The sequence below is a fragment of the Poecilia reticulata genome, linkage group LG8 (assembly GCF_000633615.1).
Source record: "Poecilia reticulata strain Guanapo linkage group LG8, Guppy_female_1.0+MT, whole genome shotgun sequence".
NCBI classification, from domain to species: domain Eukaryota; kingdom Metazoa; phylum Chordata; class Actinopteri; order Cyprinodontiformes; family Poeciliidae; genus Poecilia; species Poecilia reticulata.
Window position 1 is genome coordinate 16,287,695 of NC_024338.1, and position 22,637 is coordinate 16,310,331.

The 22,637-nt window shown below is 38.0% G+C and overlaps 1 protein-coding gene across 16 annotated transcripts in view; it reads left to right on the top strand.

The window, feature by feature from the left end:
• Window positions 1-963: 963 nt before the first annotated feature.
• Window positions 964-22,637, top strand: part of srcin1a (SRC kinase signaling inhibitor 1a) — a 112,634-nt gene continuing 90,960 nt past the window's right edge. For 8 of the 16 annotated variants that reach the window (XM_017306257.1, XM_008415860.2, XM_008415859.2 and 5 more), the window contains exons 1-2: window positions 4,303-4,818; window positions 5,863-5,990. In XM_017306257.1, the coding sequence (XP_017161746.1) occupies window positions 5,915-5,990 (76 nt within the window). In that variant the 5' untranslated portion in view covers window positions 4,303-4,818; window positions 5,863-5,914. Of the gene's footprint in view, window positions 995-2,322; window positions 2,421-4,301; window positions 4,819-5,862; window positions 5,991-22,637 lie in introns of those variants that run through there. The other 8 variants (XM_008415872.2, XM_008415873.2, XM_008415864.2 and 5 more) reach the window with 5 other exon arrangements.

Genomic DNA, 22,637 nt, shown 5'->3' on the forward strand with positions numbered 1-22,637 from the left:
TTGACTTTTTTCTTTTTTTTACTTTTTAGGCAAGGATTTGTTGCGAAATGTACAAGTCCCAGCATTTTGGATTTAAGAATGAGGAAAAACTAATGACTATTCGTTATTATTAAACATGTTTTGTGAAATGTTTGTAAAACAAAATATTAAAAAGACTATTTTTTTCTGGGGAGAAACAAACAGACAATTAAAGCCCCATGACAACTGGGAAATAAAACTGTTTAGGAATGTGTCTTGAGAAAAGTTCATTAACGGAACATTGGACAACAGAACCAGAGTAKGTTTCGGTACACGKTGGGAAATTATTTCTATAACATTTAGTTAAAAAGCGGTTCCCTTTAGGCTAACTGTTGCTCGTCAGAATATTTAAGATTTGACACACGTCAGGTTTAAACGGCATTTCAAATCAAATRTTTCTGCTCTTTTACATATTCGGGCTAAGCTCCCACTCTGGCTCAGAGTGGGACAGTTAGCTTAGCTAAGTTAGCTAAGCTAACTGTATGCTAATTAGCAAGCAGCTGTGGGGATGGAGCACGAGCAACGGCACCTCTAATTTAAAGTTTAATTTTCACATTTAAAGTAGAGCACTTGTGTTTTAAAGGAAGAGAGAAACAGTAAAAGACTAATGTGTTCTAAAATACAATACATTAACATTAAGTAGGTGCATATCGTCTTGTTTATTGCAGCGTAGTTGATATTTATTATGAAAGTTGCATAATAGTGTTCAAAGTTAGTTTATGAATACATTATAGTGATTTTTTAAAACCCACGTACATTTCAACTTAAGTTGTTTAGTGTGAAGTTTCATACAAGTTTCTAACCACAYGATAAAACCCAGCGAGACTACACACAATATAGCTGCTTTTAAGCTGTGCATCTAAAGCARTTTCTGGCAGTAGTCTGAATTTGGCTTACTGACTCTAAATGTATTTATTTATTATTTCCACAGGGACAGATGGTGTAMGTGAAAACAACAGAAGCCATGCCACAGAAGGTATTAAAATAGTTAGGTGCTTAAAAGTTGTTTTCTTAATCATTGGAAAACTTTCAGTTTTGGTTTWAATGTCAGATAAAGAGGAGTGAGAAAATTATTTTACTGTACCAAGGATCTGGATTTAGAGGACTTAAAATAGTGCCTTATAAAATAGTCCTTTCAACTTTTACCCATTTGCTCACATTGCAATCACAAACTTAAAAGTATTCCCTTGCGATTTAATATGATGGACCAACACAAAGTGTCAAAACACTGTAAAATATAAGAAGAATTGTGGAAATTTTCACTCAGAAAAAACAAATCATGGATCCTTTTYCTTATGTTTCACAMTTATRCACGTTGTTGTGTTGGTCTGCCTGTATTGAAGTTTAAATAAAATATGTCAAAAGGTTGTGGTTACAATGCGACATAATCAGAAGTGGTATTTTGWGTGGTCTCTGAGTTGAAKGTTACCCTGACACACATGCATTTTTGCCTGTCATTTCACATGCAGCGTTTACATGATTGATTTGCTAGGAGAGTCACCTTTGCTGTTTTTCATCCAGCGTAYACTAAAAACACCTTTTTGCCCTGCACACCGTACTTTATATTAATATATCCAAGGCACACTGTCATTGCCAAATGTGCTAACCCCTTTTCATAACCTTAGAGAACCAAACTCCACTGAAGCGAGTGCAGATCTATTGTGCCAGAGAAAGTGCTGAAAGATTTCTAGGTCAATGAGCTCGCACTACTGAGATGGAGAAGAGGAAGGAGGACAAGCAGGGCAAACTAGGCTCCTGCTTCTCTATAGGGACGACCCAAGAATTTCTTCCAGGAAYAAAATATGGTATAATGAAAAATAAATTCAATTTTCAACTCTGCATCCTAATAATTCTCTCTGCAATATGGAGCCAAAAATATAACTGCAGATTTCATTTCACGAGAAAACTGTTGCAAAGTGGGCTCATCAACTCCCTAAAATTACTTACTCAGCAAGATGCTTCTTAGCAATGAGGTGCTTCCAACTGAGTAAAATGCAGAACCCTGCAAAGCACCAGCCTACACCGGCTCTGCTGTTTTTTCCCTAAGTAATGAGGACACTGTGTGAAATGAGGTTTAATGTGTAATCCATGTCAGTATGTTGTTTATAATCTGAAATGGAAATTAGAAAACATTGATTTTACAATTTTATGTAAATCATCATTACTTTTGTAGACACAGACACACAGACCAGGATCCCAAATTTAAARTCTTGACAGTGGATGTGGGGTAAAAATCCACAGGCAAAATTCTGGGAGACCACATATACYTTTGTCAACTTTAACTTGCATACTTTTCTGTTGCAGGTTTTGTTGTCCGGTTTTGGGATTTTTGGGACAGTCTTCAGCTGACAGGTGGATGCATYCCTTCTTTGAGCCTTTGAACCAGCTGGACATGGTGCTACGTAAGTGACGAGCAGCATGATTATAAATTATTCATGATTCTCATCACTGTAGAGACTATCCGTCCTCTTGTCYCTTTGTATTTCCGACATTTGAACTTCTTAATTCTTTTACTGCTTCCAGCTGTCATTGGAATGGACAATTGCTCCTCATTCCCAAGCCATCAAATGCTAATTTGTCACAGACCTTAGTTTTTAGTGTCCTTAGTGTTGACACCATATCTGCACTGGTTAAAGTAAAATCTACCTGACAAAGTCCAAATTACATCCTGTAGTCAGAATACGTTGGGGTTATGTATTGAGCTTGTGTCTATATTTCTAATATCAAGAAACTGTTTGTTACTGGCGTTTGGAGAATGACATGTGTAACACAGTGGACTATTCTTTCCACTTTGTTTTGTCTTGACCTTTAAACCATTTKCCTCTGTCAGGCTAGTTTCCTCTATAGGATATGGTTTGAAATTCTCTTTGATATTATCTTGAGAAAACAAGACATTTTATTTAGTTTGCATAACAATAAAGCTGGTTTTGTCATGAAAAAGCTTTTAACTATGCCATTGTTTTGAGATCTCAAAGGTAGTTTTTTARATACAGATTATTATAGAAGTTGAAGGAATTTTTCTCAGAATTTGCTTGAAGGTTATCCAATCGTCCTATGACAGTAAATATTTTCATCTTTCAAGAAAACAAAGCTCATGTTATCTCCATGTTATTTCTATAACATTTATAGGGAGTAAATAAGCAGATGTTAAAACACAGTCTAGAAAAGCACATAGTTTGGCTTAAATGTTTTCCAGATTTGGATACTTATGAAAAAGAAAACAGTACATTGAAAAAACTATAAATTTTTTCTGACCTCTAGACTCTTCAGTCATCTCTCTGTCAATCTGTCCATCTTTCTCTCTGTCTGTCAGTTCATCTTTTCATCCAGCCAACCAACCGAATGTTTTAGTCGGAACCAGTTTTAAATCCTGACCACTGAAACATCTACCATTAAATGACAAGGATTTTATTGCATCTCTAGTTCTTCATTATAAAGGAGTGAGAACAAATTTGGGTCTGGAAATAACATGTAGAAACCCAGTATCTTGAGAAAATATCTGCCATTTTTTAAAAGATGACAGAAAAGTTAATGCGTGATCTTAGACCAAAGTAACTTCTGTGGTCGTGTTCAGGAACCAAAATGACTTGCTTAATGTGGAGGAGCTGATGTCGCAGGGTTTTCTAAACCTTTCATCCWTTGTCTCAGTGAATTAGCCTGGTTCCTTCTGGTTCTTCAAGCAACCTGTAGTGTTTTATTGTCTTTAATATTTGACATTTTATCATAAATTCATGTGAGCGTTCCTGCTTTTTCTAATCAAAGGCCAGTTTGAATAGCGGGTAACATCCTCTAATTAAGGATTCTGATTGTTGGTGTCTGTTGTTGATAGTTTCGCTTCAGCAGGACAGAGTCACTGCCACAGTGATGCTGAGGTTACTCTCCCGTGCTGCCTTCCTTTCTGGATCTGTGGTTGCCATGACAATCAGCTCCAACCTCACCTTTGGGCCAGCGCTGCTTCATCATTAGCCGCTGTTATCACAACGGGATATTTCTAATTTTCCTTTCCAATCCTTCTTTTCTCAAATCACYAGCAGAAGCCCTCTCTGATCCTCGCCCTCTATTAATGCTTCAAACGTTTTCCCCCTTCCCTCCTGCAAGCTCTACCGTAGMGCCCCATAAAGGACCATGTTCCTGAACTCCCCCCTGTCACCATATCATGAGATGTGCCTCAGGCGTGTAGCAATGCAGTGCAACGCCTGTGTCTTTAAGAGGAGAGAGAGAGTATAATGTCTAGCTAGGAGGAATGAAGAAAGGGAAATGCAAGTGAGATAGAGTGGGTGAGGGAGTGTAAATTTATCATTGGGAATAATTTTTTGTCTCATTCTACGGTGTGTGTGCAGAGCATCTCTGAACCGGCATGCTCAGTCTTCCAAAAGCTCAAAGAGTACGCCCATCGCTTTCCTCACTCTCTCTCCATCTCTCACTCTCACATGCACACACACACACACGCCAGCTCTCCCACCTTCACACACACACACGTGCTCAGAGTCACACACGCGCAGTGTTGTCAAAASCGCCGCTGCTGGACCTTAGCCATCTCGCGAAGGAGGTTCCGGCGGAGGCAAGAGAGAGCCAGGGTGAGACAAAGGAGAGGAGGACGGTAGAAGGCGAGGAACGAATAGGAGAGAAGAGGACCGGCTTGAGGAAGGAGAGACACAGCGCTTTGTGAAGAAGAGAAAGCGAGGAACGGGAGGAGGGAGGAGTGGAGAGGAGGAAAAAAAAGAGGAGGGGGAACAGGAAACGCAATCACTTTCAGCTGCAGCCGTCCGTGTCGCAGCATGGGCAATGCACCATCTCAAGGCATGTTAAACCCTCTCTCTATGCTTGTTTTTGTAGCAGGTATTTCCTTTGGTTCCGAGTGCCATGCCATCTAACCAGCTGGCTGTCCTCCTGCTACACTCTGTGGTGGCAGGAGGTGGGGGGGGYGCTGGGGGGCTGGGCTAGAGGCTCATAGAGAGCAGCATCGCCTGAGGAGAGTGATGCTGGTAGATGGTATCAGGTAGTAGGTTAGCAATAAGGTGTAAGCAGTGAGGTTGCTTAATGAAGACCAGGTGGTATGAAAAAAAGAAGAAAAACACTGGGTGGAGGCACCATGTGTGAGAGCAGCAACAAATGGTGGAGAGCAGAAGTAGCACTGGAGAAGCAGGTGGTGTCAGTGGGTGTGATTGTGTGTAAGGAAGAGAGAGGGACTAGTGACAGATTTTTGTTTTTTTATGTGTAGATAAGAGCAAAGTGTGAGGATTCGTGTTGTGGTTGCAGCTGCTGCTGTCAACCAGATGGAAAACCTTTGGGAATTAAAGTGCTCCGATGGGCGTGTGTGGGTGTAAAAAAAAATACAGAAAAGACAAAATAATATGGTGAATTTCAAAAGAAAGTATGACTTTCTGCCTCTTAATAAAAGTGTATTATAAATGGATTAATGGGTGGGTCTATCTTTAAAGAGATACTCTGGCTTTTCCTCTGGGAACTCAATCCAACCTCTTATCTTCAATCCCCTTTTTTCCTCTTTTAATCTCGAAGGAAGTTTTGCAACATTTAAAACCTTGTTGAAATTTACTTCCTGGACAGAGTCAAGAAAAATCTCAGTGGAATGAGTAAAATTATATTATGGAGGAGTTAAATTTAAGTAAGAATGTGAGACAGTGTGCTTAATTCATTGGAAAACACCTTCACCTAAGACATAATTAGAGGTGAAGTGAAGAGTGAAGACTTTTCAGAGGAAGAGGCAGCATCACATGGCTCAGGGAATTCATCCACATTAATTTCACTCTCTTACTTCTTTCCCTCCCCTCACCTTTTTCCTTCCTCCCCTCCTCTTTCATCCCTCGCTTGCTGCTCACCAAGGGACAGTCTCGTAGCCGGTGTTTAGAAGGGAAGCGAGACAAAGAGAGAAGTCATGAAAGACGGGGAGAGAATGAAAGGAGGTTCAAAAGAACAGAAGATAAAAAAATGGTTTACTCGTAAATGGACGGGTAAGTTCTGATGCGGAGGTTCAGATTCAGGCAGCCGCAACTTGCTGCTAGTCTAASGGATGTGATCAGCATGGTGTGATTTTGAGATCAACAGTAGAAGAGTAAAAACTTGTCTTCTTGTGGGATTTTTCTGTTTGGTGTTAAATGAGCTTTCTTGATCTTATTTGGCTGCAGCAGAGAAGCTGTTTTGTAAATTAYCTTTTATTGCTATCCAGTTATTTGAGTTATTTCCTCTGACTGTCTCATTTGTATGTGTAAACTCAGGAAAATCTGTTTGAGCTTCAGATTAGTTGCAGACATGGAGCCTTTTGCAATGTCCAGAGTTGTGTGTGTCTGTGTGTGATTCAATTGTGRGTTTTTATCTGAATTGTGTCTGTAGTCATTGTCTAWCTCAGGAGGATTGAGATGGATTAGCCTGAATATGCTCCCATGGGAGCCTTTTATTCCTAAACATGAACARTTTGGCTGGATGTTCTCTTCCTAGAGAACCACAGCTGTTTGGAATAATTTGCCAGGATGAAAAAAAAAAGATTTTTAAATCGCTTTGACCTGCTATCATTACTGTTGCTGGCAATTCAAAGTACTAATTGAACATAATGCCGCCAAGGACCAATCTAATTGCATTCAAGCCACCAACAAGGCAGTAATTTGTCAAACCAGTCTCAGCTTTCCCAAGATGGTGAGTGAAGAAATGTGCTGTTTGCATTTGCAAAGCCAGGTTTTCTCCACTTCCTGTAACTGCAGAAAGGAGCGTCTTTATAGAGCAGTTGGCGATTCAAGGGTGAACCATAGAAGATTTGATTAAGCAGAAGTTGAGCTGTAATCTCAGAACTGGCCCACTGGAGAGCTATTCCTCATCATAATGCTGCCATTGTGCAGAGTCTTTAAATCCTTTTAGGTTCATATATCCATGTTCCACCAAGCATGTTCAGCTGAGGTTTATACCAACACTCTTGTGTATCTATCTTTTGATTCCATATCATGTCTATGCCAAATTGATGCTTACTAAAGGGCTTGCAAGGGTTGAGATAGGTGTCTTTTAAGCYTGCATGCTTAAAAGACATCATAACATGTGAAAGGGGAGATCTGTTAGAGACAGGGAACACAGACAAGGCTGCACATAGGGTGACCGAGATCTCTTGGCTAAAATGAGATTTGTGTCTGGATTTTGCTGCCGACAACATGTACAACACACTCATTCGACTGACTGTGAAAGAAAACTCTTTAAAGTTATTTAATAGCAGTTCAAGGTTGGTCTTGAATACTCTAAAGGTGTGTATTATCTAGGATGAATGAAAATGGATACCCATTTAGTAATTTTAGGTTTGAAGAAAAGTGGGAGMTAATGGTGTATAGTTGGCATGTGGTGTTTTGAAACTAGCTACAGAGCTGGCAGGTTCGTAATCTCATCTTTTCAGGTAATAAAGCAAATACAGATGATCTGCACTGGGTCATATATCCATCTACCATCAGATATTTATTTGAGATGCAGGGRCATGACCTTTATTGATTCATATCCTATTCTTGTCTTTGTTGAAGTCTGTTTATGCTGGATCACACTGCACACAATATGAGTTTCAGGTTCAAATGTTTGTTCACTACCAAACTGTTGGTTTAAGCTATTAATGCAGCTCTTTATTGACCGCAGCACACATCAGATCTCGCTACGATGGTGAAGTCACAGCTTTGTACACATCCACCTGCTTATTCCCCAGGACTGTGCCACACAAAGCCCCATGAATCCTGCCCGCCTGCGATTGGCTAATGATGATGCAATGTTTTATGGCTGAGGAGCTGCATGTTTTAAGGGCATTTTTGAAGTAATTGACYCTACTGGGAAAAAGCAAATGCACATTYGTATTGGTGTTAAAGTAAATGAGATAAAGAAATGTTGAAAATGACACACAGATTGAAATTTTTTTGTTCTGAGCCCTTTCTTTAAAAAAAAAAAAGAGCCAAGTTCTTAATGATGGCGTGATGAGAAAATCTCATAAGCCAAACCAGCTTTCTTTTTAGGCTCACCTCATTGATTGTCCTTTCTCTAGGGSATTTTTGCTCGTGTACTGATGRAGGGATACTTCCACAGGTTAGAATTTTTTCATACAAAATTGATTACTACATATTTTTTTTAAAGTCACTGTACTTGTCTTGTACTCAGCAGGGATCCCCTCTAATTGAAACAAATGATGCAAAAATCAAAGATTAAAATCTTTATCAATGGCTTGTACTTTTACTCAGGGGGTCTGAGGCATYTATGACGAGATTCACTGGGCTGCAGTAGTAAGCAGCAATAGCAAGCTCTCAAGGTCATTAATGATTTAGTGGTTTTAATATTACATGCATTTATCAAAGAAACTTCTCTCCATGCCACAGCTATGTTCATTGTAGTTTGATTGCTATGCACAACAATAATTAATATAGTGTCTTGTTTCATATTCTATCAAATCAGTAAGCATGTAAATCTTTGAAGTGATTTTAATTCTCACAGATTACCAGGAAGGGAATGCCACTGTACATATTATTTTAACATTTTCAGGGCACAGACTGATATTTTATTGTTTATAAAATTGGGAGCAGTTAAATGTCATAGTTTATTTTCACCCTTATTAATGTAGAAGGGACAAAATATTTGGAGATGTAGTAAGCATGACTGGTAAAAAAGGTTATCTCAGTCTTTTTTATTTTTAAGAGAATACCAGAAATGGACAGGTTTTTTCATGGCATGTTGCATTTTAGCACCACCATAGGAGTAGATAAGTTGCTATTTAAACTGTACAGTAGTTGTCTGAAGGATTTAATTATCTTTTAATACCCAAATTTATTCTGTTAAGATGAGCACCAAGCACCTTTTATGTTGCTTTTTATGAAATAAAATCCTCTGACTTACACACATTTCCATTTGTCCTATGCATTGGGAGATATAAATATATAGGCACTAATTTTGAATGTGAAAACCTTCTTTTACATTTGTGTWAAAGCTTTSTGGCTTTTTAATCTATGCACACATCAAACATACTTAAATATTAATAAGCAATAAAATAATAATTATGTTCTACTTTTAAAGCAACCAAAGTGAGCTTTACATAGAAGACCAGAATAAAAACACATAAAACAGGCTKTCAAGGGTCAAGTTTAAGAGGATATTGGGAGTGTTTTTTTTTGTATATCCAGAGATTAAGTTTTGCAAAGGTTGACAGGAAGAGGATTATAGAAGTTTGAGGTTTAGTGACTAACAGCTCTGCCACCTGAAGTATCCATTCCTGTGTGGCWGATGGAGAGTAGTCCAGTTCCAGTCGATCTGAGAATCTCAAATTAAATGTAGGGATRAAGGAGGTCAAAGGGGCACCGAGGTGTAAGGCAGTGACAGGATTTGTAGGTGAGAAGTAGAATTTAGTAACAGATCTGAGACCTAACTGGAAGGCAGTGTTGCTGAATCAGACCTGGAGTGATGTGTTGCCAAGGTTTGGTGTGGGTGAGAAACCTGGCAGCTGAGGTTTGGATCTGCTGGAGCATTTCCAGAGTGTCATTAGGTAACCCAAACAGACGCTGTTGCAGTTTTCCGGATGAGAGTTTATGAAAAAACTTTCTTTTAGTATAGAAATGATGGCCAAAGGCTTGAGATGGTAAAAAGTTGTTGTTCTATAGGAAGTCAAGGCTAATCAAAGGTTGAAGCTGTAAGATATTGCAGGAATGTATGTAAAGGTTGCCGTTTGCTTTTTGTACTGTGTAGCAGGCGTGSGTAGGTATTGTATCTCACAGTCTTATAATATTGAGTAAAAATACTTGTATCTGAGTATTAACACAAACATGTATAACTTGATATAAGTAATTTTGCTTAAAGCAGATATGCCCACTGCTGCTAAAATAATATCATTTTGATAAAAAAGCTTATGAAGCCATGACTTCATCTGGGCTTCTCCAAATTGCTTTGAGACATATAAATCTTAGAATATGAAACCTTCKGACTGAATCTCTCTCTTGTTATTATAAAATGWTACAATCCTGACTGACCTAAAACAGGAAAAGTTTGGTCTGACTTAATGTTGATGATGAAAGTATGCCTGTATTYAACTCTGTAGTTTTTCACTCTGAATATTTTGTAACRTCTACACCAAAAAGATGACRGCTCCTGTGGATTATTCTTCTAAATGAAAGACAGGAGAGTTAAGTAGAAAGTATGAAAATAACAAGCAAGAGCAAAATAGACCATATAAAAAAGGATATGTTGCTTTGTGTATTATTTCTGCTAAGCTACAATGGAAACATGGATCTCAAACTGGTCTTTCAAGTTTTACAGATGGCAGGTTAAAGTTGGAACCCCTGTCTTTTGTCATYTGTTATGGACACGACGGACACGGAAATTATGTATCCCCACATCTTAAAGCACAGCAAGATGGTGAACATCTATGTCGATAAAAAACAGCAYACAGCATGATGTGCATCATTTCATGAGCTCTGGGAAAACGACACTCCTATTTGCTGCCATTGCCTGCTTTGTGTTTTGTGGTGTCACATCTTCTGTTTTAAGGTTCCAGGACTTTGTCACCCAGTAAAATCATCACTACTTCCTCAATATTTAGCTACCCACCAGACCTATTCGTTTGGCTAATCCAAATGTGATTCTGGGGACATTTGCAGAAACAGCTGATGCTGAATTAATTTCTTGCCAACACCAAGAAGAAAGAAAAGTGTTGGAAGACTTCATATAACAGATTTGATAAAAAAAAACAACTTTTGGATCAGTATCGGTGTATTGACATAAATAAAAGTGCATAATTGTCCTCCAGCTGTTGTCCTTTGCAGGGGTATAATCACCTCCTGTCAGATGGTGATGTTTGTAAACTAATCAGGTTAGATGGTCTTTCCCTCTGTAGCTGCTAATTTGGCTGGAACTGATTTTTTATATTTTGAAATAGAGAAGATATTTACTCCATGAACAACTGTGGAAGGTTCTGACATTTCAATGCTATTTATGAGAACGATATTTACCTCCCTGCTCACACAGCTATGTTTTTGCTGTAGCAGCCTGATGGAAACGTCTAGTTGCTCATAAAACCTCCAGCTAAAATCCCTAAAATAAATTTCTGATATGTGAACATTTTCTGTTGTGAAACTAAATTGTTAAAGCAATACTTTGTACTACAGAGAGAGGAAATAAACATGTTTGCAAGTAGAGATGTTGTTTTTTTTTAGGACAAAATAATGAGAGCGCCAAATCCAGGCTTAYTACAGCAAATTCTACTTTTGCATTTGTCCTTTTTTGAAAACATATATTGTGATAATGCTGCCTGGAAGTAATTAGAATACATCTCAGCACTATTTTAATGCAGTTTCTCTGTTTTTCTGTGAGGATATTTGGCACAATTCAGATCAATCAGTGAAAATCGAGTCGATAACAAGCACAATATCCAGATTTAGCTGGAAAAAAAGTTGTCATTTTATCTCAGAGCTAAAGCATTTTTGCATCAATTAATAAGCAGCTTCTGCCTATTTGAGGTCTTTGCATAACTTTGGCTCTGCAGAGGTTGGAAGGAAAACCCAAGCTGAATGATTGAAATCCAACATAATGGTGAAATTCAGACTTCACCACAAATATGAGACTGCATATTGTCTCCTCCCCTCCCATCATCCACCCTGCCCGTGGCAATCAGYGTGCTGATTGACAGCAACCACAGCAATCCCATTGTCAGTATTTTAAGGCCGGCAGTGACTTCTTACTCATTTATTTTCAGCCAGATTGCTGTAACTGAATGGAGATGGCAACTTTCAGTGCTGCCCTGTAGCAAAGGGTGTTTACGTAAAGATGTTTTTCAAGATGTTTCTGAGAATTGTATCTTAAATAAATGTAAGACGTCTAACCACAGTCTCTACATTTGATACCAAGCTGCACTGTAAAATGTAATTGCCCTTTTCTTCTACAATAGAGGGCATCTAACTTTGCTATGTCTTTGAGTAAGCACATCTAGTGCTAATTTATAAAGATTGTAACAGGCACGTTGTATAGTAAAAGCGGTTCTGCAGGGATGCTTTTAACCTTTTTACCTAATCATGGGTTGTTGCAACAGTTGTCTTTGGGTTACGCCKGAAGATTTAACGCACATCTTCTGTCAGAGTGGTACAGTCCGTTACATCTTTTTGGCATCAGTTTGGCTTCCTAATTGCTTTTTCTTACTCATGCAAACCCGATGTAAGACTAGAAAATTAGACACAATTCCCAGTACAACATGAAGCCACTCCCATGCCATGTTATCAGACACACACTTGCAATTTCATGCAATTTAGTGGAAGAACAGCTTCTATATTTAGATTGTTACAGTTTCTGGGTTTGCAGGAGTAGTGTTTGCTTATACAGTATACTGTATGATTATTGATTTTTGGCTTTTACTGTTTGATTTAACCTTTAGCTTTTTTCTATAATTCTTTTTTTCAGTGAGATTGCAAAGAGAAAAATGTGAGGCAATTTCAGGATAGAAGTAAGCTACAGTAGTAAGCTACAGTACCTTGTGAAAGTGTCCAAATCATTTGAATAATTTTTTACAAGACAATCACAAGCTGAATTGTATCTAATCACGATTTCACATCACAGGCCATTTCAATCTAGTGCATATTTGCCAGATTAAAGCAAGCAAAATKTGTTGTGTTTTGATTATTTTTAATTGTTCTTTGGCTAAAAATGGAAAAACACAGATTGGATTCACCAAATGAACACAGCACAGATTTATGGAAATAAGTCTGTGCTCAGCCCCTCCAGAATAATTCTACAACCACCACTTTTGAAGTATGTTTCCACCTGCTGGAACATCTAAATTTYCCCCAAACTTTGTCAGGTAGATTGATGGACAGCATCTGTGAACATTTCTTTCAATTCTTGCAATAGATTACTTAATTGAATTGAGGTGTGGGATTTGATTGGACCATTCTAACACACAAATGCTGTATTTGCAGGGTTGTTACCTGCTGCCCCACTCTTACGTCTCAGCAGCTTTTCTTCCACAACTGCTCTACATTTAGCTTTTCCAACTTCTCATCAACTCTGACTGGCTTCACTATTCCTAATGAGAAAAAGCATCCCTACTTCATGATGCTGCCACCACCTTATTTAGCAGTGAGAATTGAGGTTATTCTCACAGCTAAATAACCTCAGTTTAAGGGAAATGGGTGTTTTGGATGAACACAAAGTGTGTTCCCTAATTCCACTCTCCAACAAAGACCAGATCAGTGAAGTTCACTACTGCTTCACTGTCATGTCAACAAATTCTCCCACCAGAGCTGGGGATTTCTGCAGCTCATCTAGAGTTATAATGGGCTTCTTGGCTGCTACTCTGATTAATGTTCTCCTTTCCCACCCTGTTAGTTAAGAGGTCTGTGATGTCTTGGTAACTTTCCTCCACACTTGTATTATGTTATTTTACTATTTAACTCTTAAACGAAACTGCTCCTGCCACATCTGGTGTGCTCCTTGGTTCTGCACAATGTATCAGTGTTCCCTACGACCTCTGAAGCTATGTGTGGTAGGCATTATTGTATATGTATGCATTTGTACCTTGTTATGCCAAGCTTTTCTTCAGAGGTTTCATGTGAGCCTCACCTGGTGTTTTGTTGCACCTGAAATAGCTCTGCTCATGCTCTCTGTTTGTAACATTCAGTGGAAATGGGGCATGTAGTATCAGATGCATCTGTTTCCTCTGTGCATGGGATGGCAGTGAGTTAAACAAAAAGGAGATTATGTTGCACTTTTTTATTTCCCACAAGGTTGTGTTTTATTACACCAGCAAATCTGTGGTTATTATTAAACATTTAAGATCAGTTGACAAGTTTAAAGCGTTTAAGGGAAGTTGAGCGGATTYYTTTTAGAATATACTGGATTCTGAAAGAGGGGAGAATTTAACTGAGCTTAAATTTCTCTACCTCTAGTCAAAGCACTCATTTCTGGCATCTGTTATTTCACAGAGTTTGAGTGCTGGTGAACTGTGAAGCACTAAAACGCTTGAAAGGGGAAAACAGCTTGAACCAAAAATTTCCCCAGAAGAAAGGGGGAAAAGTTGAATTTGGAAGACGGAGAGGAAGTAAAGCAAAGTGTGAGCAGAAGTGGTAAAAGTCTTCTTTCCTCCCAGGGTGTTTCCTCCTACGTTCCTCTTCCTTTGCTTCAGATTTTCAATTTTAAAGATGCTCAGGCAGGAATACAAAGCAAGGAGTGCTCTGATGATTCTGGGCAGATTATCCTCCGTCTGCCTTTAACCGAATCCAAAAATCTCTCAAATCATTCTGGTCCTGTTCTCAGTAGACCTCTTAACCATCTCCCTCTTTGCTCTTCTTCTCTACTTCTAGACTAAAATTTGATTTATTACTAGTATCCCTTCGCTCACTGAAGCATATAATATGACTCTAAATCCATTGGGCTTGGCTCCATGTTGGATTTCCATCTTTGCCTTGCCCCAGTCAAAATTTCAACTTTCATTATGTAGACTGTCAKCATATCAATCTCCCAAATCAGTCGTGCAGGTCAGTTTGTCTGTATCATCTTTTGCAATTTCTCTTGTCTATGTGATTGCACATTATCTGCATTGAGGCCAAGCTCTGCTGCAATTCTCTGGATCACTTTTCATTTCCTTCCTCATTTTCCCACCAGGAGCTACCTTTCTTGCAAGAAAACCAATTTGCACGTTATCGCTCACTAATATACATGTAATAATGAATTTAAACCGGCAGAGAGACAGATAAGGATTTAAATTATCCAGGAGTCTAGCCAAGCTTTTAAAAATGTGTGTATTTAACTTTCTGTAACTGCAGTTGCTCAAAGCTTGCATGTGAGATTCATGCATGAAGCCAAACCTCGCTGCCATGAAGTATTAGAGCAGTGAGTATGAAAAGGTCAGACCCGTTTTACGCCAAAACAAACCGTTATATTCTGCTTCACCTGGTGCTGCCTTAGTGTTGCATGCTTGGTCTGAAAACACATATATTTCTTCATAGATCAGCATCAGAAAAAGTTGCTTTTTGAAGGGTGGGTGGAGGAAAATACTTTCAAATTTATAGTTAGTAGTGCAGCTTCATTATTGTTACTGATTATAGTATGTCACTTCCCAGTTATGATTTCAGTTGCAGAGATATGCTTTTGAATCTTTTGACCTTGTTCAGTAACAGACAGTCTATTGATGGATGCACACAGACGTAATCCCTGCCGAAGCCAGAGCTTATCCTGGAACCTGTAAGAAAGGTGACTGAAGGTTGGCAGAGTATTTCTTCTTTCAAACCTGTTTATTAGAAATGCAACCAACTCACAATTACAAACAGGTTTTGGGGAAATGTAATAACGTGAATGCTGTCTTGGTAACTACATAATTACAGAATGCTGTTAATTAGCAAGAAAGTCTGAGTCTCCTTACTTAGGCTGCAGCTCCCGTGACCCGACCCTGGATAAACGGAAGAAAATGGATGGATGTTAATTAGTAATTATGATCAAGCTGTCAACAGGATATTCAGATTTGTCCTCCATTTATTTCTTATGGTTTGGTAATGGTTTTGACCTAGTTAAAGTAAAATAGACAGCATCCTGATTTTCTTACTGGGCTGCAAGATGTCAGGAAAACAAGCAATTGTGATACTATTTCTGAAAATCGTAATGGCTTTAAATTTACTCAGCTTTTCTGGTTTCTTTTCTTTCTTTTCCATCAATACGAAGCATTTCAGCCACTAAAAATATACATATGGAGTGTGTCCAAATTAAGGGGCTCCATCCTTCACAAAACCCAGCCTTCAATTTGAAGACTAGCTTTTACTGCCTTCTTCAGATTTATTCTCGACCTTACCTCAGTGTATGTCTTGTCGCCTAGCAATGGTGACTCAGTTAATCACAAGCTGGTGGAAATGGAGCTCAAAATCTTGCTGAGTTTTTAGTTGTAGTTATAGGCCTCAACTTACAACCTAATGCTTGTTCAACTACTCTCAGCACTGTATCAACTGTTCTGTAATGCAAAGCTGATTAATGATATAGTAGCATTCTGTACCGTACTTGCATGATGGGAGATTTTGTTACACTTTAAATCACCAAATTGCCTAGCACTTCCAAGTGGCTGGAAGACATCATAATGCATCTTAGTCTAAAAACATTTCAAAAATCCATTTAGTGCTGGGGTCAGCAACTCCAGTCCTTTGAGGGATGGTGTCCTGCAACTTTTTGATTTATTCCTGTTCCAACAAACCTGAATTAAAAGGCTGAATTACATCCTGGACTTGTCAGTGAGTTTTGCAAAGGCCTGTTTTTTTTCTTTTCCTCTTGATGTTGCTGATTTCAATTAAAGGTACATGCAACCTACTTAACAGATGGTGTACCACCTGGTGTTTTGTGGGTGGGGTACGGTGGCAGGACCACTGTGCTAATGGTTGTATCTTGTTTTGTAAAAAATTTACTTTAATTATATCAGCGGTATTGTTTATCATGTTTCTTAATAAAAAAGAAGTTGGAAAAAATGTATATAGGGCTTTATCAAACCACTCTCACTTTGGGAAGTGCCGTCTGGCGTGATAGATCATTGAAGCGTGTCTTGTCCCTGTCCACATCTTCCTGAGAGAAACAAGCGGTAGTCTGTTGGACAACACACAGAGCTGACATTTGGTAATACCAAGATAACCAAAAGAAATGTATACTTTCAAAATATTGACGTGAGTGAGTTGGTGCTTGAGGAGCTTTCATTATTGATCACCAGTTTTCACAGAACTTGTATTAATCTGGTGATCCTAAGTTTTCCTACCATCCTCCAACCTTTCACTTCTTTAAATGTAGGATGCAATTTGTTGATCTTTTGTTTGTAGAAACGCCTTATAATGGCTACATTTCCGGGCTGTTTAGGCTTGGACGATATCGTGACTAATAAATGTGAAATAGCTGCCGCCATTTRATATGATAAGTCTGCTTTAATCACCAGATGATTAAAATTTGTCCTTAACAAAACTTGAATTAGAAACCCAAATAAGAAGGACGTTTAGTTTATTTTGAGATATTCAAACTGTAACTCTAACCTTCTGACTCCATTTCAAAAGTTAGAGGACTGTAAATACTTTTATTTTATTACAACCCATTAGATAGTCAAGGTTGTTCCACTAATTCTTACACTCTGCACAATTTCTATCTCTATGCTGCTAGCTTGATAAATAAAAAAGAATATTATATGCATGCACTCCTACTTATGAATATATTTACAAATCGATGTGTGCATGCCCCCAACTGTCAGGCACCTGATGAGAAGCTCCTCTGTTCTCCAAGCCCTGCATTCCTCCCACAGTTACTAGGAAACCAGAGGCTCACTGAGTCGGCTGTTGAGGTGCAGTGAAGCATCAGGTCGAAAGCGGGAGGCAACGGGAATATAAGGAGTGAAGCACTGGAGTTTACGGTTGCATAATTGCGTGATGTGGCATTAAGAAATTTACTGCACTTTTCGTTCTCATTTCTTCACTTGACACCTGTGATCATTCTGCACCTTTTTTTTCCTCGAGTTTCCTTAATTGTAGAAATATTTCATCGTACWTACATTTGCTCACTCCAGCCATATAGATGACAGTCCTTTGTATTTGCTTCAATTTACCTCACAAATCCTCATAATGGTGTAATAGTCGTCTCTCTTTGTTGTGATAAATGTGATGCATCCACACCCCTAATGACCCCACTCACCATTTCTGATGTTCTATCCTCATTGTGCATGCATGCTAATTCACACAGCAATACATCAAACGACCGATCTGTGGAGAAATGTTGCAACAGTCCAGGTTGTATAATTTGTCTCTGTGTTACTGTAAATTAAGGTGTGTGTTTTATTTTTACATTGCATATGTGTTTTTGCATTTAGTTTCATTTATTTATTTTGTGCAGAATCTGCGTGGTGTTCTTTTACTTCATCTGCTTCAAACAAGGTCTCCAACATTGTGGSTCTTTTTCCAAGATCCTTTTAGTGTAACAGATGAGTGCTTGCGTTGCCAAGAACATGAAGCTGGACGTGTGTCTAGTAATCCAACTTTTTCTTCTGATCAAGATGCCAAGAGGCCATTGTGGTAAAATATCAACCCCACCTTTTAGTTGGCTGGGGGAATTGTGCAAGAATGGCTGTTAGAGCTACAGAGAGAGAAGCTCCAGGGTTTGGCATTGGGGCTCTTCCAATTCAGCCCACCTMCTCCTATCGCCAAACAGATGCTCTGGAGATGGAGGAGTGTAGACAGATGGGGTTCTGCTTGTCATTCAGACCTTTCTGATATTTATTTGTTGAGTATTTTCAGAAATGCTATTTCTGCAATTCCCTGGAGAATTTTGTTGGATGGCTGCTATTAGAAATAAGCCACAAGGTTTATGAGGGTTATTGTCTAAGTTATTTATTAGTCATTTGTCCTCTATAAGATTTCTTTCACACATTGTCTTGGCATTAGTTAAACTTAGCAGCATGAATCATTGTTTCCTTTCTGTTTTGATATCATTGATTCTTACCCTAAAACAAAATTCAGATATTCATAACATCAAATAATTAATAATGTATAGTTCCCTCTAGGGGGAATTCTGTATTTCTGAGGTTTCATTAAAATACATTTTGCTTCTCAGTTGTGCAGAATACAACATAATTAGAGTCACAGTGGACTTTGTTATTGCTTTATATATTCCGTTGTGTCACTTGCACAACCACTTACTTTCATCTTCTCACCTTCTGTTAAGTGTTAGGTGTGGATAGAGAGAAGAAAAACTATATTTTAGCTAAAAAAAAAACTAAGTAAAGCTACTCTTGGATACAGTTTTAGTCATTCTTTTGAAAAAAGACAAATTTACATCTAAATGTTAAAGCACTTCACCAAACACAACAAAAAACAACAATTAGACTGTGCMTCACTTTAATGGAAACGCATTTGACTGAGCAATGTTTCAGACTGAACAGAACCCTCCATTTTAGCAGAAATTGACATTCTGCCAYAGCTCAGTAGTGTTTCAACAAATGTTTTGCTTTGTGGCGGCTTTACGCTTGCTGTTAAAATGCAAACCTATGGTGATAAAACATGATTTTGCAGTTTTGCATCTTCCTTTATGTGCGCTGACAAGCAAACTGAGAGGTGGAGAAAGATGGAGAGGAGTATCTTTATTTGAAGTTGATCCCTTCTGCATTGGTATTCTGTTCTGGCTTGGCATGTAAGCCTGTTAACCACAAACTGTTGTTGCAGAGCATGCAAATGGGGTTTTGTATGAGAAAGGACTCACATTATGCATGCAAACAAAGAGTTTGTGTTTGAGAATTATAATTTTTTCCACCACTATTGCACTCTCTTATGATATTGTTTAATTGTAGATAATTAGTGTATGATTGGGTTAATTCAGCTAGAGATTAAATGTATTAACAAATCCTTAGCTTGTGTTTTACAAAACTGTTTAATGCTCACTTAAGTGTTAATTCTATTTAGGAGGTCTTGACTTAGAATATATTTTTTGTTTTGATATATCTTAATTTATAACATGCTACTGGCTTAAATTGACCTTATATTTTTTTAATACCTTTAAGTCTTGTCTGAGTTAATACCTGGARTTTCCACTGTTCATGTTTTCGTAGTGTGTGTGCAATGTCACAATTACAAAAGACTGCACACAATTAATGAGCACACAATTTATTGTTGTTACCTACAAAAGTAAAAAGAATCCTTCAGGTGAAATTAGGTTGTGCTCATTAATGTTTAATTTTACAGAACTTCCTTTAGAGATTGTCCAGAGCTCAAGGTTTCTGTTTCTGAAGTTATAGGAAAATGTCTAAAACATTTTATGAGACGTTCATTTTCAGAAAAAAAATCTCTAGTGTTACAACGCAGTCAACAATGTGCATCCACGTCCTTCTTGCTTTGCATTGCCAATCTCAGACCTTGAGCACACTCTTATCAGATATCTTATCAAAATATCTTTCTCTCCCAAAGAGAAAAGAAATAAGTCTGAGAGGATAAAAACAGTTTTTAGTATTGATGCCAACTCCCTCTATGTCTGTTTACATCACTATGGAGTGGAGAGTCAGTGATGAGGAAGAGACAATGAAATGACTTGAGGGACGGACATGTTAATGTGTTGACAAACACACACAGAACCAAGACGTTGTGCCCAATTGGACTAGCCAGGGTTGTATCTGTTTTGTTAACATTTGGTTTCATTGTCTTTATTAATTCTTTGATCATTCAGCAAGATAGTCTTTCAAATTGCTTACAGCTAATTTCAGAGGTTGCAGTGAAGGGTCCACAGTGACGTGCCAGGAGAAGGAGAAAGACATGCAGTCAATATGAGGGTGACCTCAATGCTCATAGGCAACAACAGAGACAGGAAAGTGTTGGAAACTCTCTCTCCAAACATCTGCCAGCAAAGTTTGATATTGGACCAAACAMGTTTTTCTTAGCAGTGGTTCAAAGTGGTCAGAGCTCATGGACCAAAAGTGGCTCACTCAGAGTTTATTAATACTGTTTTCTTTTTCCTAATGTTTTTTCAAGCATTCAGAAAATTTAAATTCTGCACATAAACTCTGTTTACCCTTTTAGAGAGAGAGAGATCTTTTGATAAAGTTAAATCTGTATCAGGTGAAAATAATCTGAATGTTTAATTTCAATTTCCTGTCAAGTTCCCATGTTTGTTTGTTTGTCTTGTGATGATGGCTAACTTGYCATAATAGTGTGAATAATAGGCTTATTGTTGATTATTTTTGTGGCTACATGCTATATAATTATTCAATTTCCAATTGAAGTGTTAATGTTGGGATTCTGAGATTAAATGTTTCTTTCAGAATATTGTGCTACCATTTCTGTCATGCAATTTAGGTTTTCTGAAAATTTGAATTTAGCCTTGGGACAGATAGGTGAAAATGTGAAACTGATATACATATATGCAAAAACATTGATATAATGTTTTTTACATACTGATCTATGTAATTTGCATGGAGTTATTATGCCATTCAGTTAATGTTTGGTCAATGTTTTGTGACAATACTTATGGGTAGCACATTTCAAACTGTTGGAAAGCATGTTTATTCCCCCTTAAATTCTGGACTTCTGTAAGAAATATGCATTTGTGGGTGGGGCTGTGGAGTTAAACATATAGGTTACACGCTTGGAAAAACTTGCCAAGTCCTCCCCGTCAGTGCCACACAGTTTTGAGTGGAGGCAGTGTGATTATGTGGGGTGGCATCTTCTTCAGTAGAAAAACAAGATTTGTCATCACTGGAGGCAATCTCAGTGCAGATATATAATCAAGATGGCAATCCCTCACCTCCACTCTTAAGAACCGAACTCTAACATCCAAGATGCCAGTGCTCATTCACACAGAATGGGATGACAACCCACCCCGGCGTGTGACCAAGCTGATGACCGTTGTAGTTGTGTATAATTCTCCCATGCACTATTCAGGCTGAATAAACAGATGAAGCTTTTTAGCAATTTGTCTTTTTTTTGGGTGCAACCCACATACTCAGCTTTGGTGTCAAACACAGAAATGCATTTTCCTTACAAATGTGGGAGAATATATGGGAAATAAACAGGTTTTCCAACAGTGTATGATTTATTGCCAAAAAGCATTGTTAATACAATGCAATAGAAATATTTCCTCTCCTTTTGTGTTTTTGTATGTTTGTCCAGTTGCTTAGACTTTTAAGACTTTTAAAGGATCCACCTGATATAAATTATAGTAAGCATGATGGTAAAGCCCAGGGGGAGTGGTATGGACATTGCATAAATAGAAATAAAAGAATAAAATTGAAGATTATATGGGTTAACTGCAACTAATATCATAATGTCCGTATTCAGCTATATTTCAACTGCATTTTCTCTTTCTATGGTTTATCCATTCTGCAGTTCAAGACTGAAACTAAAGTAGTCTGTAAACAGGTGTCATTTGAATATTATTTTATGTAGCACAGTATCAAGTATCATATCCTGACTATAAAAGAGATATTTCATGCAGATTTTTCTTCTTCTCCTATGAATCTAAGCTAAAAGTCTGACCTCTTCAAAAGTAGATAGATATCAATTACACTTCATTCACTTGACTAATTTGGAGTCGAAAGGTTTTTTTTTGTATTTGAATTACATAAATAGAGCACAGTAGCAGCTACCAGTGACTGTCACTTTGTACTTGAGACACTTCCTTAATCACAAATCAATTCTATTGATCTGCCTGTTTGTCAATTGACAAGTACATTCGGGATAGACACTTTGAACCAGGACACACAAGAAACGCTTCCTTTAAGTTTTTTTTCTTGTAGCAACAAATATACACTTGGGGGTGTATATTTGTGTTTGGTGTAGTTAGCAGTCATGTGCCCCCCTCCCTCTTCTGCTGTTTGTGATAATGGCAGCCGGCTGTGTTTTGAATGATTCATAGCTGAATACTAATGAGACAAGCTGCAGATGTCTTGGAGGAACCAAGCTGAGCYCTTTAGGTGTCACTTGATGCTGAGGCATGCTGGTCACCTGTATTTACAGGTACCAATTTATTTATTCAAAAAGATCTTGTTTATACCAGGGTTAATTTAACCTTCATAGCATTATGGGTTGTCATTGTCACTAAATTCATGCCAAGATGCAAAATTATATCAGTATGCTGCAGATTAGATGAGGAAAAAACCCCAGCAAGATATGAGAATAAAAGTCGAAGAAACA